The 17682-nt window shown below is 40.1% G+C and overlaps 1 protein-coding gene across 5 annotated transcripts in view; it reads left to right on the top strand.

Annotated features, from left to right (window-relative positions):
* LOC120554468 (sodium-driven chloride bicarbonate exchanger-like) overlaps positions 1–17524 on the top strand; it is a 44876-nt gene extending 27352 nt beyond the window's left edge. For 4 of the 5 annotated variants that reach the window (XM_039793376.1, XM_039793377.1, XM_039793379.1 and 1 more), the window contains 19 exons: positions 855–943; positions 1287–1444; positions 1580–1667; positions 2685–2831; positions 3527–3627; positions 5766–5940; positions 6582–6715; positions 6891–7136; positions 8992–9097; positions 10445–10606; positions 11553–11666; positions 12112–12273; positions 12614–12865; positions 12955–13023; positions 13124–13297; positions 13387–13509; positions 13646–13710; positions 14143–14247; positions 15831–17524. In XM_039793376.1, coding sequence (XP_039649310.1) covers positions 855–943; positions 1287–1444; positions 1580–1667; positions 2685–2831; positions 3527–3627; positions 5766–5940; positions 6582–6715; positions 6891–7136; positions 8992–9097; positions 10445–10606; positions 11553–11666; positions 12112–12273; positions 12614–12865; positions 12955–13023; positions 13124–13297; positions 13387–13509; positions 13646–13710; positions 14143–14247; positions 15831–15900 — 2540 coding nt within the window. In that variant the 3' untranslated portion in view covers positions 15901–17524. Of the gene's footprint in view, positions 1–854; positions 944–1286; positions 1445–1579; positions 1668–2684; positions 2832–3526; positions 3628–5765; positions 5941–6581; positions 6716–6890; positions 7137–8991; positions 9098–10444; positions 10607–11552; positions 11667–12111; positions 12274–12613; positions 12866–12954; positions 13024–13123; positions 13298–13386; positions 13510–13645; positions 13711–14142; positions 14248–15344; positions 15383–15830 lie in introns of all 5 variants that reach the window. The other variant, XM_039793380.1, reaches the window with a different exon arrangement.
* The last annotated feature ends 158 nt before the right edge of the window (positions 17525–17682 follow it).

Genomic DNA, 17682 nt, shown 5'->3' on the forward strand with positions numbered 1-17682 from the left:
CCAAGCTTACCACAAACACTGGAAACAGCAGGTAATGGCTAGTCCGGCTCTGTCTAATGGTGAGCTCTAGAAATGTTGGCTGAAGGATTTTGTTATAGAGCCAGGCTATCGGTTTCTAATCAGCTAACCTAAGCAACCACTGGCTTTACTGTAGCTTCATATTAAACCAACAGCTATGAGAAGAGTATCAATCTTCTCATCTTACTCTCTGCAAGAGAGCGTATAAGAGCATTTCCTTAAGTGTCAAATAATTGCTTTAGTGGTAGTAGCATCACTCCTTGACTGAATCGGTGAAACTGAGCAAGCCACTTTTTTTTTTTTTTTTTTTTTAGCATTCCTTTCAAGAGCTGTGATTTGCTCAAACCGCTGAAACATGCATTCACATCACCAATTGCTTGAGATTTTAATTTAAAAGGAGCAATCTTTGACTTTTCAGCAAAACGAAAAACAACCCATTTGAAATGAGCACCTATTTGTTAATACATTTACATTGGAACTGGAAGTTAAAGATTGTACCTCATTTAGTTTACACTTGATTTGGAAAGATTCCACTAAAGGTCTACCTCAAACCACTATGTCCACTGAGCATTCTTCAGATAATTTTTATGCTAACTCACCAGGTACACTCTGAAAGAGGGTATAATATTATCTTTTGTCACTAGGGCTGAACCTTTTTTATCAAAGGTACAGCACCTACAACAAAAGGGTCCACTGTTGTATCATATTTTTCAGAGAATGTAACTGTACCCTCTAGTCACTCACTGGGCACCTTCGTCTTTGTGTGGGAAAGTAGTATTGTGATAGCCTGAGTCTCTGTGAAAATTGACATGTTGGTTTCCTGCTCTGCCTGACAGGCCAAACGGTCTCACCTCAGTCCCAGCCAGCTAACAATGAAGGCAAACAGGACGTCAGCCGAGAAAACAGTGCTGTCGACTTCAGCAAGGTGAGCAACCAGACCCACCACTGATCCTGCTGTTTATCTACGGGCACTGATAGCTGGACACATAACTAGTGCTGTATATTTAACTAAGGTTGGGTTACGTGTGAAATGGTCACCATAAGCCTCTTGCCCTGGGAAACGACTGGAATTGAACAGGAGTAAAGCTTGTTTTCTTTAGTTGTCAGGGTCAGATCCAGCCAGTATTTTGGATTTTTATTCAGATTATTTGCTGTAATAACCACTTTTAATCGGTCTACCTTTTTTGTTGATAAAAGCAGAACAAAACATTTATACTAATCTTTTGTCTAAAGATGCGGTGCTGTTGTGGTTTCTTTCTGCCTCACAGATTGACCTGCACTTCATGAAGAAGATCCCTCCTGGTGCTGAGGCGTCTAACGTCCTGGTAGGGGAGCTGGAGTTCCTAGACCGCCCTGTGGTGGCCTTCGTTCGCCTGGCTCCTGCTGTGCTGCTCAATGGTCTGGCTGAGGTTCCCATCACCACCAGGTTATACACAAAAAGCTGGAAAAGCCCCGTGCTTTTCTCTGCCTCTTTCTCTATGTATTCCGTATCAAGTCTGGATAGATGAGCTGATAATGGATTTGACTTTTCCCCAAACCTGTTGTCCTTTGTGTTGCACAGGTTTCTTTTCATCCTGCTCGGCCCTCTGGGAAAAGGACCACAGTATCATGAAATTGGCCGGTCTATTGCTACCCTGATGACTGATGAGGTGAGGCCTAAGTACAACATTATCGAATCTCAAATTATAGACGTAGTAATGATGCTTGTAGGGTTGGACGAAGCATTTAGGTCCTTTACTTAGTAAAAGTAGTAACACATCAATGTGACTGTGCACCATCACAAACATGAGACTGACTGTAAGACTTGACTTACTCGAGACTTGAAGGCTAATAGCTGATTAAACTAAAAAGTAGTTTTGGGGGCTCTGCCAAACTGTCATGAATAATAAAAAACATAACCAGGATGCGCTCAACGTCTCCATAACCTAATGCACACTCTCACTTGCAGCTGCTGGTACCAGAATGAAATAAAAAAACCTCTAAATTCAGATGAGAGAAATTACCCTTTCATTATCAAATTCATTTGTCTATACACATAAATGAGTAGCTTAATCGTTTCATTTTAGTTTGTTTGTTAAGGTTATATATGGCATTAGGGTACTTTATGGATTAGAGAAATCCTTGTATAAATCAGAAGTCCACCTACCAGCTCTAGAGTTGCTTTTCTATAACTGCCCTGCCCTTTGACCTCTGTTAAAAAGCAGGAGAAGCATTTAGGGATCAGCAGAGTATGACATAAAAACAGTGACAGGATTTCCCACAGTGCAGCTATGAGCTAATGTTACTGACTGTCATCAGAGCCAGATGTTGCCTTTTTCTTTCGTTGGCAGCAGTCCTCAGGGATGGATGAAAACAGAAGTGAATGGATGTCAGCCTACTTTATCACACATGGGATTGAATTGTACCCATCCCCATGATGTGCTTTTCAGCCACCGTGTGCAAGAAATGTGTTCTGTATCCCAGTAAATACAGTGTGATGTTCTGATTATTTCACATTTGTTCATGTTATCTATGGGGATGGGAATAATCATCTGCCCAATATACCTTTTAGGGCACTGGTATATGTAAATACATTCTGTAAATACATTTAAATGTACTCAGTGACTGAGCGTAATAGCAGAAAGCAGACTATTAAAAAAAAAGAACTCCCTTCATCTGCTTCACAGATTTTCCATGATGTTGCTTACAAGGCCAAAGACAGGAATGACCTGGTGGCAGGCATCGATGAGTTTCTGGACCAGGTGACAGTCTTACCTCCTGGAGAGTGGGACCCTTCCATCAGAATAGAGCCTCCCAAAAACGTGCCCTCTCAGGTAAAGCATTACTCAAAGTGAAGCATTTTGTACGCATTTATTGGTTGGTTGTAACAAGGTGAATAGGATGACTGGTTCCTTTTTTGAAAGAATCCTCTCCACTGATGCCACTCAAAAAGCTGAACCACTAAACTATTTGAGGGACTGTTTAGAGTTTGACAGTCTTCATATATAATCATAATGTGGTTGAGAGTCTCCCTCTGCTGAGAAATATTTAAACATCTGTGTTCTCTAGTCTCAACTGCGTTGTACTCTGTGCTTTGATGCTGCTCCCCAGGGTTCTGCTCTCAATCCTCTTCAAAACATTAGTTACTTTTCCTCCCATTAGTTATTTTTGGTCTACTTTGAAAATCCACCATCTTGTTTTGGAGGGAAATTTTGTTACATAACTGAAAGCTTGCTGCAGATGGTTTAAAAAGTCTTGTTTTTCTTTTTGTCATTAGGCTCATGTAGTGAATTATTGACATACCACTGTGCAATTTAGATTGCTATGCGGATGAACTCCGTATCAGAAACTGCGATGTTCATGCATAAGACATCAATCATTTGGCATTTATTAAGCTTGGTTAAAAGTGTGTTGGTGTAGCATCTGGTGTCAACAAATGTCTCCGACTCAGTGCATCTGATGCTTGTTGTTGTTCTTATGATGATGGCCAGTAACAGACAGTTGACTGACAGTGATCTTAACGACACAGGAAAAGCGGAAGATTCCCCCTGTTCCCAACGGAGTGACAGATCTTGGAGAGTCGGAGGAACATGGAGGGCACGGTGGCCCTGAGCTCCAGCGCACTGGGAAGTAAGTGTTGCATAGAGACAGTGTGATTTGTTGTACAGCAATGAGCTCTCTTAGCTCTTCTTTGTCCCGGTCTTCCTTTCACCTGTTAGCTGCCTCACAGTCCCAACATATAAATTTAGCACTATGAAGAGGCCAACTACCCTACTGGCCCATTATCATTCCTCACACTTCAACTCCACAAAGACCTTTTGTTTGCATTTTAATTTATTAAGAGTTTAGATACTCCACCACTTGATTGCACACATGCAGTCACATTCTTTAATATTACAACATTGTTATATTATTTAGACTTTGCCTCATGTACTTACTCTAGTTCTGTACTTAAGTACAGTTTTTGAGGTACTTGTACTTTACTTAGAATGTTTATAGAATGTTTCTTCAAACTTCTACTTCACTACATCTAAATGTATATGATAGCTAAAGTTACTAGGTACATTCAGATTAGTGCATCAGATTTATTTATTTTTTTAACAGATTTTCTGTAAAGTCAACCTGCTCTACCTTTTGGATGGAAACTTGACTTAGGAGTATCAAAAAGACATTTTCCCTCAACTGCACACATGGTTTCATGTAATTAACTGTTTGAGGCACAAAGAGAGCCCATTATGCAATATTTAAAACAAACTATTAGACAAGTCCAATAAATGAATATCAATTTGTTTTATTTTTTTTTTCTCCAATGAATCACCTCAAGAACCCCCAGATTTGTCTTGTGACACTTTGGAAGGGCCAGACCTTTAGGTTGGGAACCACTGGACTAAACTACATAATTGTGTATATCTAGTAGATCAAACTAGCTCCACCTCGAACAGCTACAACAGTAAAATGTTGTTTCACCATTGATGCATTTGTATTAACAATCTTAATCTCATGTATAATAATATCTCACTCACATGGGCCATTTCTGCAGAACCAGTACTTTTACTTTTGATATATTTAGCTTATGGTACTTTTACAGTAAGTGTAATGAAGTAAATTTATGTTTTTGTATTGGAACTTTTAAATGGTCTCTGAAGTCCCGGGCTATGTATTAATGTTTGAGAGTACACCTAGGCATTTAAGGGTTAAAACTCAAAATGGACCTGTAGTTATTTTTGTTCATAACTCTTTGGTAAAAATGCATGTGAATAAAGTCTTGACATCAAGAATTTAATTTTCACATAATTGTATGGCACAAAGAGACAGCATGATTTGACAAGGCAAATATTAAGATTTACAGATAGGATTCAGGATGAAAAAACATCACGCTGTCATCACCCAGAAATCACCCAATGACAAGCAGTAGATTCTTGAACTTGAGCTTGGAACAATGAAATGATAGTGCAGTGCGCGGGGGTGTTAGGTGTACATCTTGGTGGTGACGAGTGAGTGATGTGCTGCCGCTGAGCTGTGGTATGCTGCGGTACAGGCTCTTATCCTAGCTAAGATTGGCCGGAAGCTCAGTCTCGGCTGTCAAATTCCCTCCCATGCCCCAATCCCTCCACCACCACCACCTCCCGGGACATGGTACGCTGCCTCAGACTGAAAGAAGCAGAACGTCCCACCTACTGTTGCCATAGCAACCCCCTCCAACTGGTTCACCACGGTCTCAGCTCGCTGCAGCAGGAAAGCCTTCTCACTGTGGCTGAGAGTCATTAAAAGATGGATGCACAAGTCCACAAATGTACACACACACGCCGCGGGCACACACTTGCATGGATATAAACACATGCAACAGAAATGGGCTCAGTGCAGGGGCAGTTTGTGTGCCCTTTTCTTGTGGTTCGAATGAGTTACACTGTAAATACATATACAAAATCCAAAAATAGAGGAGCTAGTACTCTCAGGAGCAATAGAAGCTGTGCTCGCACATTTTTTCAGCCATGGAGAGAAGTACCGCCATACTGCGGTTGATGAGGTCCAAATGAATGCAGTATTAGAACATGATGCAGTTTATTTTAAGGGATGGTTTGACATTTTGGGATAAAGCGTAGTCCCTTCCTTTTTAATAAGTTAGATGAGAAGATTGTCACTGGTGTCGAACTGTGTTTACAATGTTTGTGTTCACAGAACCGCAAAATGCCATTTGTGGTTCATTATATTAGCATATACCTTTTGTTTGCGTGCGATTCTTTCATAAAATCCTTGTTTCACTACAGGTTTTTTGGCGGGTTCTTCATGGACATTAAGCGAAAGGCTCCTCACTACCTTTCTGACTACACAGATGCCGTCAGTCTGCAGTGTCTGGCCTCCTTTCTCTTCCTCTACTGCGCCTGCATGTCACCTGTCATCACCTTTGGAGGACTCCTGGGTGAGGCTACAGAGGGACGTGTGGTAAGAAGCAACATCTTTATTGCTCCCAAGAGAGTCTATGATCTTGGACTTAAGCTTGTATTAAAGGATTTTTATTTTGGCTGCTTGGGGCGCACTGGAAACAAGTTGGGAACACAACATTAACCTATCATCACCTCGTCATTGTACAGTCGTAGACATTATATTCCAGAGAATGGAGTATTGAAACATTTTAGAAACAACAAAGGTCAGATTTTTTTCTTCCCTAGTATTTAGGGATGACATGGCCCAGAACACAAGCTCTTTTTCGCCCTGTATCCAACAGTTGACACGCCTTGCTCAAAGGCACCTAGAAACTAGTTGCTGAGTGAAGGGAACGCACTCTCTGGAGAGTACGACATAACATACTCTTCAGTAAGGTCATGTTCCAGGCCAGGATTTTTGGTATTTGCAATAACACAAATGCAAATGTGATTTTTAAATGAGGTTTTCTTACTTCTGGACCTAAACCCAAAAGTTCCAGTTGGTCTTCGGCTCTCCATACCTGCTAAACGTCCGCATGTTAGCATTGTCTTTGTGAGCGAGGTTCCATGCTAGCGTTAACATTTACCTCAAAGCACTACTGTGTTTAACTGAGTGAATGTTAAGAAGTTTAATCAGAGCATGATTTCCTGTGTTCCCAGAGTGCTATTGAGTCCCTGTTTGGAGCTTCCATGACTGGAATAGCCTACTCTATTTTTGCTGGTCAGCCCCTCACCATCCTGGGCAGCACTGGGCCTGTTCTTGTCTTTGAGAAAATCCTTTTCAAGTTCTGCAAGTAAGTTATCTTCTTTTTCTTGTTTTTTTTCAGTACTACTTGTGTTTTTGTTTATAGTAGAATATTTCAGTGTTGATGATGGATGTGTGTGCTGTCTGCTTGAGTGGGGGTGCCCTATCTAGTTGCTTATCCCTTTTTTTTATTCCTGTGTATGTGTGCGTCCTGTCTCTCTCAGGGAATATGGCCTCTCTTACCTCTCCCTGAGGGCCTGTATTGGCCTGTGGACAGCTTTCTTCTGTCTCCTGTTGGTGGCCACGGATGCCAGCTCGCTTGTCTGTTACATCACACGCTTCACTGAGGAAGCTTTCGCCTCGCTGATCTGCATCATCTTCATCTATGAGGCTCTGGAGAAGCTGATCCACCTGGGGACGCATTACCCCATCAATAAAAACAACAACCTTCAGAAACTCACACAGTACTCGTAAGTGCGCTTTTGAAATCCATAAGTGTGTTTTTTTGTGTGTCCGCTATAGTTTTGGACTCTTGGATAAAGTAATTTTTCTGACATTTTATAGAGGTTGTCAAACTGTAAGTGAGGTGGATGGGGGGGTGAGAGATGTGAGGTGTTCCTTCTTGAAACAATAATGCTCTCAAATGTCTTAAATTTCTTAAATCTAAACAGACACATTCATATATTATACATATATTTTTAGATTCAGGGTGACCTACTCTTCTAATGATATTTATTGTCTCTGATAATCTCTAATTAACGTCCATAAATTTACTTAGAATTGTAGAAAAAAGGATTATCCATATAACTCTAGAATTTGCCTTAAATTGTCATGTTTTTAAGTTTTTTTTTTTTTCAGTAAAATGTTAATCCATTGACTGTACTGTCCTTGTCTGTACATGCACGGTGCCAATTTGGCTAAATGTAAAGAAATATAGGCTCAAGTTGGGCTAGGGCTCAACTTATAGTCCCCAGATAACTAAGTGGGAGGGTGCTGTTGAATCAATTTTGTCTTAGGGTGGGCCTACAGTGTCAGACTTTAAAAAACCCTAGTACACTGTTTAAAAAAAAAAAAAAAAGTCTCAAAAGAGTTTCAATATATTTGGACTCTGAATCGATGAGAAACGATTCTTTTCCTTTGCGAAACGGCAGTAACAATATGGACTACCACACACACTCAGTATCTCGACTTCAGAAGCTATTTACTCAACCTTGAATTTAGAGGGAAGTCGATAAATGACTTATTAAATATCTTTGGAAAGATTATGAACTAACGTTAAATATCCACTCTAAAACACTCAAACCCTTGAGGCATTCTGTGTTGATCTTGTCATTGTTGTTGCAGCCTGTGCTGCATACACAGTGTACCCAACTTGGCACATTAGCACACACATGCTCAAGTGTTTTGCTGCATCATCAGACAGATGGTGATGTGGTATAGTAGACCTGCCCAGTTTTCCCATAATGGGTTTTGCTTTATGGTGAATAATCCCATGTTGAGTATGTGTCAGGAGCATCATGCATTATCCCGTCACATAAGCTGGCTGCTGGCCGATGTCGAGCCAAAAGCTCCTTCTGTGTTTTCTATTCTGATGTAGTGGACATCAGGGGATGCTGCCATTTAGTTTAGTAAAATGCCAGCAGAATAAGTCCTTTCATGTTGATGGCTTAACATGTAGAGTGGAACATTGAGGACTGCAATTATTCTGCACATCATTTCAGAATCTGTCGGTTGGTCTAAACTCATCAAATATTCACATTTGAGAAGCTGAAAACTGGGTATTTTAGCTTAAAAATGATTTAAAACAATTATCAATATCAGTGAGTGGGACTTTAGATTACTAACACAAAAGATAAGATTGTCAGTATTTATGCACGTTCTAATTATTTACAGCTTAGGGGTGTTTATAGAGATTGGAGATGTATTCATAAAATGGGATCCTTTGGTAGATGGTTATTAACCTTAACAGGACACAATATATTGGGTGGACATTTGTTATCCCCTTAAATGCAGTTGCTCTAACTATGGGATGTCATGCTAGCTACAGGTCTTTGGAGAATAAATGTATGGTATCCTAATGTAATATTAGACGTTATGATTATATGTGTACAATGCTGTGTATTTATTGGTGAACACAAATTGTCCTCAATAGGTGCCTTTTCTCAATTACTCAGAATCTTAAATCTCTTAAGAATTGGAAGCCAAATTGCTTGTGTGTTTGAATTTCTCTTTTAAATGTTTGTAATGAATTAATTTATTTTCTATTTGTTTATTCACCTTGTTCTATAGTATTTAAGAAAACGAAATAAAAAATATTCACCATAGGTGTGCGTGTGTGGAGCCCAGCGACCCCAGCAATGAGACTCTGCGGTACTGGGAGGAGAGAAACATCACGTCCTCCCAGGTCAACTGGACCATGCTGGAGGTCAATGTAAGGAACCCTTGCCATTTAGAGTGAATTATAGCAAAATAGCTGTACATAAATTACATAGAAATAAAGGTCTCTGGCGTTTAGATCCTTAGATCTTGCATTCAGGTAGATTTCTAATGATGGTTAAAGAATCCAAAGATGATCTGAGTCTGTAAACTGTTAATAGCAATCAATGTGTAATCCTGAGTGAAGGAGAGAAGAGAAAAGGTTAATTCAGAAATACATATATGTGATCACAGTTGCTTACCCAGCCTTCAATAAACCCACAAACAAAATACCCTAGAAAGTTGGGGATATTTCTTACACTCTCTGGCACCGTGTTGTGTCTCCCACACTTTGCTTCACCAAGAAGTGTTATAAATCTAAGCAGGGATTAAGAACATGTGGGCAGGATTTTCACAGGATTTAGCCGTGCAGAATAAGCATGGAGATGAAGTGTGAAGACTGGATTCTCTCACTGTCAGACACAAATAAGTAATGCCAGTGGCGTCATTCTGTCACTCCTACACATGCTTGTCGACGTATAGCAGCAAATAGTTTGAGAGGCACCCAAGGCCATTTGGATTGTATGCAAATGGATGAATCATGTACTATTAGGCCGGCTACACACTGGCTGCGTCGTGTGAGCGTGTCAGCTGTGTGGCGTGTCTGTTTTTATTTCGGCTCCCATGTTAACAGGTTAGAGCTTCCACACTGCCTGCGTGACACGCCGCGAAAACGCGTGCATGCTTGAAATAGAACAAACGCCTATTTTTCATGCAACACGCAAGCATGTTGGAAGAGTTTCCAGGCAAAATAGAATAGGAAAAGATGTTTGTCATTTTGACACGAATACTTATTAATAAATGACATTTTAATGTTTGAAAGTCTCTAGGTTTTGATATAAATGCAGTTATAAATGTAATAAAAAAATCAATTTTCTAATATTGCACCTGAAATATTCTGTAGCCTATTTTACCGTCAATACTGCCGACATTGTCTTTGCTGTAATCGGATCAGTATATTTTTGTTTAACATGGTACTTCATTTTATCAATGGGAAACAGATAAGGCTAGCAGCAGCAGCACCGCGTCCGACACGTTTCTGGTGTGTAAAGACATAGAAAACGCCACACAACAGAAACGCCACGCTCGCACCACGCAGCCAGTGTGTAGCTGGCCTTAAGATATTTAACAGAGTACTGACTAAATCAAAACTGAATGTAGCAGATTGCTCAGACTTCACAAATTCACCACTGACACCGACGTCCATCATTGTCATTATCTCCATTGCCATTCTAATCATTTTTTTTGCCATCATTATCACCGTCACGCTCATCATCATCGCCATGTCCTCTGGTGCCAGTAGGAGTGCGAGATCTTTCACGGGGAGTTTGTTGGCAGCGCCTGTGGTCCCCACGGCCCCTACATCCCCGACGTCCTCTTCTGGTGCGTAGTCCTCTTCTTCTCCACAGTCTTCATGTCCGCTTTCCTGAAGGAGTTCAAGACAAGCCGCTACTTCCCCACCAAGGTATGTATCGCACTTTAGTCTTCCCTAAATAACGCACAAACACTAGGTATGGAACGATGCATCGCGAATCGGTTAAAAATCTGTATAAATGTGTAAAGATTTCAACCGGTTCAGATTAAAAAAAAATTAATCTCAATGCAATTTTGAAACGGCCTGGGGCGTAATCCATGTAGTTTGTAGTTTTTCTATGTAGTTATTTGGATGTGGGATTGAAAAAAAAAAATCTAATTACTCATTCTGTTGAAAACCTAAAATTGTTAACCGTATTGAATTGTGAGTTAAAGGTGTATAGTTACTTACCTAACACTACTTCTTACCATCTTTTAAAAATCTTTCATCAATTGTGTAGAACAGGTGCTTATGGAGTTCCTGTTTGGCACTGTCTTGAAGTGTATAGTAGCTGCAGAGTTGAGTCTGCTTCAGTAATTTTACAGTCCATTTACTTCTCATTTTTTTATGGGACTGAAATGGGTTTACAAGCCATGGCTTTGCCTCTGTCTGGGTCATTTTAGATTAGTTGTGCTGCAAAATACTGCAGTCTGTGTGGCCATTCTGTGTGTACAATTTCTATGTTTTATCATTGAGATGACACTCATGAGCTAATGTGTGGCGTGATGCTGGCACACTAATCTATAGTATACCAGTGCCACCTTGTGGTGATGAATACTAAACTGTATTCTGGCTGTGGTACAATATTTAAATGTCTAAAGTCAGACAAAAGATCTGCTACATAATCTTTTTTTGGAAAGAGAAATACGCAAAACAAAAAGACAATCAAATATATTAATATTTGAGTCTGTAAAAACAATTAGCTGGGAGCTGTCACTACAGTGTGCATACCTTTTCTGTGACTTTAGCCTTCAGTTTGGTTTTTGATCAAACACCTGAAGAGGTTTGTCGACAGTATTTAAATGTAACATTGAGTGTGTCTCTTTGTTTCCTCCAGGTGCGGGCCATAATCAGTGACTTTGCTGTCTTCATCACCATCCTTATTATGGTTCTTGTAGATTATGCCTTGGGGATCCCCTCACCTAAATTACAGGTCCCAAACAAGTTCAAAGTAAGTTCACATGAAAGCTGCTGTATGCATCTTTATTTCAAAAAAAAAATTTATGCCAGTCATTATGCTCTCATATTTGTTTGGTTTTGTTTCCACACATTTGATCATTCAACAGCAGAAAACCAGATAATAAAAGTAAAACAGATGTGACAGGACAGGTCAATAATTGCTACTTAACTCTAGAATCTAAGCAACTGCATTACAATTGATTGTGGCTTGTTAGCTTGCCTGTCAAATGTTTCCTTGCAATGTGAATGTTCAACTTTGAAGTTTCTTTCCTGTTGCTCAAATAACTATTCGAAAAATGTAAGTCAAAGCCATGTAAGCAGTTCTTCAAAATTTTTCTTAGCTCGGGAGGCTTGTACTGTAGAAGCACACGTGTGCAATTATCTACGTATTATCACATTCTTTTTCTAATTTCTACCTTTCTTTTGACTGTCCCCAGCCAACCAGGGATGATCGTGGCTGGCTTATAAACCCTGTAGGGCCCAACCCCTGGTGGACCACCATCATCACCTTCCTCCCTGCTCTGCTCTGCACCATCCTCATCTTCATGGACCAGCAGATCACAGCAGTCATTATCAACAGGAAGGAGCACAAACTAAAGGTATTTTTTTCCCCTTCATTCAAAAGTCACAAAAATAACCACATGAATGCCTTTTTTTTTTTTTTTTAACAAACATATCTTTGTATCATGCTCTGTAAATCACAACCAATTCTCTGCATCAATGAGAGATGTAGGTATTTGTAGTTATTGCCTACTTGTGCACCACCTGTTAATGAATCTCAATCTCCATCTGCCTCTCAAAAATTAAATCGTTAGCTTCAGGGCCGCTGCTGTTGACCCTGACCTCTGATTTTCCTAAAGTGTGTCAAGCAATAACGGAGAACTCATTTAAGTTAGCCATGCTGTATCTAAACCCAATGTCCTTGTCCGACCCCTGCAGAAAGGCTGTGGATACCACCTGGACCTGTTTGTGGTGGGGGTGATGCTGGGCGTGTGCTCGGTGATGGGCCTGCCATGGTTCGTGGCAGCCACTGTGCTCTCCATCTCCCACGTCAACAGCCTGAAGCTGGAGTCGGAGTGCTCGGCCCCCGGAGAGCAGCCAAAGTTCCTGGGCATCCGGGAGCAGCGCTTCACCGGCCTCATGATCTTCACCCTGATGGGCTGCTCCGTCTTCATGACTTCTGTGCTAAAGGTCAGCGGATAAACGCCAAAATATACACCCACACAGTCATTTTACAAATAGTTTTAGTCCTGATCCTGACTATTTATGTATGTCTCCAGTTTATCCCCATGCCTGTGCTTTATGGAGTCTTTCTGTACATGGGGGCTTCCTCACTCAGAGGCATTCAGGTGAGCTTGGAATATTGCCTGCTGGTATTTTTTTGTAAGATGTAATGGAGAAGAGATGCTGGATTTATTCTCGCATGGATGTCTGTGTGTATCTGTGCAGTTCTTTGACCGTCTGAGGCTGTACGGCATGCCGGCCAAACATCAGCCAGACTTCATCTATCTTCGTCACGTCCCGCTGAGGAAGGTGCACCTCTTTACCATCATCCAGCTCACGTGCTTGGTCCTGCTCTGGGTCATCAAGACCTCCAAGGCTGCCATCGTCTTCCCCATGATGGTAACCGGGGGCGTTTTTTGTGTATGCATGTATACTTGTGTGCTTGATGTTCATGATTGGTTGAGATCGGTCTGTTTCTGTGGCATCAGGTCTTGGCCCTGGTGTTCATTCGTAAGCTGCTGGACTTTATCTTCACCAAGAGAGAACTGAGTTGGCTGGATGACCTGATGCCAGAGTGGAAGAAGAAGAAACTGGAGGATGCAGCAGAAGAGGTGTGGTAATAGACAACAGCGTAGATAACTAATTGTCATCAGTTTGATGACTTAAAATGCCTACCACTGCAGCGGCAAAGCTGCTATCCATGCAGTGTTTCAGATTTTCTCTTGTCTTTTTTTTTTTCTTCTTCAGGAGGAGCACAGTATTATTGCAGAGGAAGAAGGCATTGTACAAGTGCAAATGGAGGGACCCTACAAGTAAGTCATTTTGATTTTTAATCATATTCTGCATTTAAGGTGTCCAAGCTTCCCTCAAAAGCAGTTTTGTCAGCGGTGAAAAATTCCTGTCAACTGCTGACCTATGTTAGACTTGAAGGAATAGTTTGACATTTTGGGAAATAAGAATATTTATTTTCTTGTTTGGGGTAAGATGAAAAGATTGATAATCTTAACACTAAATATAAAACTACAGCTGGTAAAGAAATAGTCAAGAAACCTTATAAAACCACAAATTGTTGTTTTCACATTTCTGTTTGGATTAGACAAATGCGATTTGTACGTGTTAATTACTGAGCTTTAAAGATGCTGGTAGGCTAGCCGTTCAACTATTGCTTTAGAAATCGTACAACAGGTAGTTTGATGCGAGCAGCTCCTGTAGTTCTCAGTCTTGCTTGTTTTGTGTTTTTGAAGGAGTGACCCAGCCACAGTGAACATCACTGATGAGATGTCTAAAGGATCTTTCGGAGGTGTGTGGAAGAGTGTCAGCCCTGGTGAGAAGGAACCAAGCGCTAAAAGGTTAGCCTCATAATCCACATTACTTTCAGATATCCAGATCAGTATCTCTGTAGTCTACATCTTTTTGACGTTCCACTTCCGGGATTGCTCTGGTGCCACAGGAAATTCCGCCTGATGCATGTATTTTCGCCGATATCAGTTTCCTTCCACTTTCTTTTTATTTTAAACTCCGGTCGATTTCTGAGGACTATGGTTAACCGCTCCTCAGATCTCTGCAGGGTAAATCCGGACAGCTAGCTAGCACGACTATTTTACAGCAGCTCCATGACGATTGTGATTGGTTTAAAGAAATGCCAATAAACCAGAACATATTTTTCTCCCATCCCGGAACGCTGTGTGGACTAGCCAGACCCTCCTCCGCTCCGCAGTGTGTGGATGGTCTGGCAAAGCGAGACTAGTATCTCTGATACATCGCTTTGAGGGCTTGAATACCACAATGCACGGAGACTTACTGATTCCAATGTAGTTTGCAGGGTCAAAAAATGTCAGTTTCAAGGGAAATATGGTGTCTTAAGCCCTATTCGAACAGGACAAGTATTACCATGGGACCTTGCGTGATTTAGAAATTACCCCCCATACGTCTGTGTTTCATGTGAAGTCTGTATTTAGCTTGTATTTATTCGTATCCTGTATGATATTAAGGTTCTGTCAAAACTTTTATAATTGCCGAAGCAGCCAATACAACCCCAAATCACAGAGATGCTGATTCACACAGGACTAATATTATCACACGACCTCTGTGTTTTGGCGAAATATGGTAAATCATTTGCGGTGGAATTTTTACTTGACAAATTAGACATGGCGGATTCACACGGGATTAAGATCGCGGTCCTCCTCAATTATTTAAAATCACTAGAGGTCCCCAGGTAATACTAGTCCCGTGCGACTCGTACTTTTGGGCGTTAAAGCAAGCAGTTGCAACTGTTTGTTAGCGAAATGTTATGGAACATTTACGTTATTTTTCCAGGAAACTGAGGAGCTCGTATGTTTGGATAAAAAGGGTTTAGCTCAGTGAAGCCATGCGTTCACAAATTTCCCACAGTGTAGACTAACATTGTGTCTCCTGCCTGCCTCTCTCATTCCATTTCACCCCTAAGCTCCCCTTCCTAACCCCTCAGAAGCTGATATCCCAATGGTAAGTTGTTCCCATTCCCTGTCAGCATGGAGTGTCTTCTGTTTACTGCTAATGGCTGTTGATTGCTGCATAATGAAAACTGTGTTGGACTTTGTGTTATGATTCAGTGACGATAGTTGACTCAATACAGAGATAAATCAATAATAAATGGAGGTTGATGAATTGACAGCACAGCATGGCCTGGGTGTGCATATTACTTCAAGGACACATTTTATGATGTCCTTCGCATGTTGTAAAAATTGTAAAATTTATAGCTTTATTTTTTTATTAAGTCGTAGCTTATTGTATATTTCAATGTCGCAAGATATTGAAGAATTAGGGCAAACTGCTATGACATATTTGCATGCTGTGTGATCTGCAATGCATCTTCACCTGTGTCTAGAATTTGCTTTTTGTCTGTTTTTATACTTTGCTTGGTTTACCTTTTTATTTTTTTTCCTTCGTGCAGTTGTGGCGGTGAAAAGCGACACAAGCGGCGGAAGCATGAGAAGAGCTTGGACAGGGAGACAAGTTTGTGATGACACGTACTGGCAGTGCCACTGTGCTGTCTATCAGTAGATCAAAAAACAAAAACTGTACTGTGCCACACACAACCACCTTTGTACTGTGCTACACTGTGTTTTTGTCATGTAAGTCTGTGTGCAAGTTGTGTAAAACAAATTATTTGTTAGAAATAGTATTAACACAGACTCATTTGTGTTCTTTTTCTATGTATATCAATGTTTGGTGATACCAGCAACAGAAAGAAGTCAGAAATATATGACACTGACAATAACTGCTGTGTCAATGGGCCAATTAAATACACATTTTAAACAGTTTTTAAATCTACTTTATTTGTATTTTGTATGTTTTTATATTTTTCCAACAGTTGTGAGTTGTCCATTTAAAAACCTGCCACAGCAAACCGCTAATGCGTGGGTTTTGTGTGCAGTATTTAATGCCACTATTGACTTGATGCACCTCACAATAGGAAACCTAAAAATTAGATATTTGCCAATATATTAATCTATTTCATGGCATTCAACAGAGTTGGCTATACAGCAAATCTAGTCATTTTTTTGAAAGTATTAAATATACATTTTCTATATTCTGTATATCTAAATGTTTTTTTCTGACCGTGACAGCTCACATAACTCCAGAGTCTTCTCCATTGCTATTTTACAAATAATTGTCTCTCCTCCAGTAGAGCATTAACCCCAAACGGGTTAAAGGAATAGTTTGGCTTTCTGGGAAATAACTGTTAGACGAGAATATTGAGCAAAAACTGAAATGTAAAAACCTCATGTTTAGTTGCGATTTCTTTATAGTTAGCATGCAGACATGAGAGAAGTAATTGGTCTTATCTAACTCTCGGCAAGAAAGACAATAAGCATGTTAACCAAAACTGAACTATTCCTTTTGAGGAAAGTATACTTTTGGGGGCAATTTATTGGAAAACATTTTTAAGCTAGAATTTCCACATACAGTAAATCTACTGTAGCTACTTGGCCTTGGCTTTTTAAAAACTCAAATTTGCAAATGTCGAACTAGGGTGACTAGGGTGTTCAGAAAACAGTCGGTTTTCCACCTGCATACTTTCTCATCTTGTCAGTGTCATCCATGGACATGTGATCTCCTATCCAAATGACCCTCAATGTGTTAACATCTGAAGCTAATTATTAAAAAAAAAAAAAAAAAAACACCTGCATGATGATGAAACAGACTTGACTCGTCTCGCTGCAGGACAAAGGTTTCTTCTAGAGATGCAATAATACCTTTTTTCTGGGAAGGGAAAAATGTAATTAACGGTAAAGAGTCTTAACTATGTATAATATATTTTATTCATGTAAAATGTTACTAATATATTACGAACATGAAGTCGGTGTTGAAGGCAGGTTTTTGTTGTAGATGTTCTTTTCCCATTGTCTAATTGATGGTTCTTAGTTGATTAGTGAAACTAATAAGGGGTCAGAATTATATCAATCAAATATTTTGACCACTTCTGTGTGGAATTCTGCCTTAAATTTAGTAGTGATAGCTGTACACTTTCTGTTAAATAATTTAAGTCACCTGTATAGAAAGCTATCAGTTCTGTTATTGTGATTTGTTTCCTGGGGGAAAGAGGCCGATTGTGAGGGAGCGTAAATAAAGATCTTAAACCAACTCTGCTGCAATGTGGTAATTTATTTAGTCCCTATACTTCAGAGGTCAGTGGACATGATGGATCATTCTAACTCTACTATATATATATATATATATATATATATATATATATATATATATACTAAAGTTACTTTATATAAGGCAGAAGCTCCATGTCT

Source organism: Perca fluviatilis, chromosome 24 (genome assembly GCF_010015445.1).
Source record: "Perca fluviatilis chromosome 24, GENO_Pfluv_1.0, whole genome shotgun sequence".
NCBI lineage: Eukaryota > Metazoa > Chordata > Actinopteri > Perciformes > Percidae > Perca > Perca fluviatilis.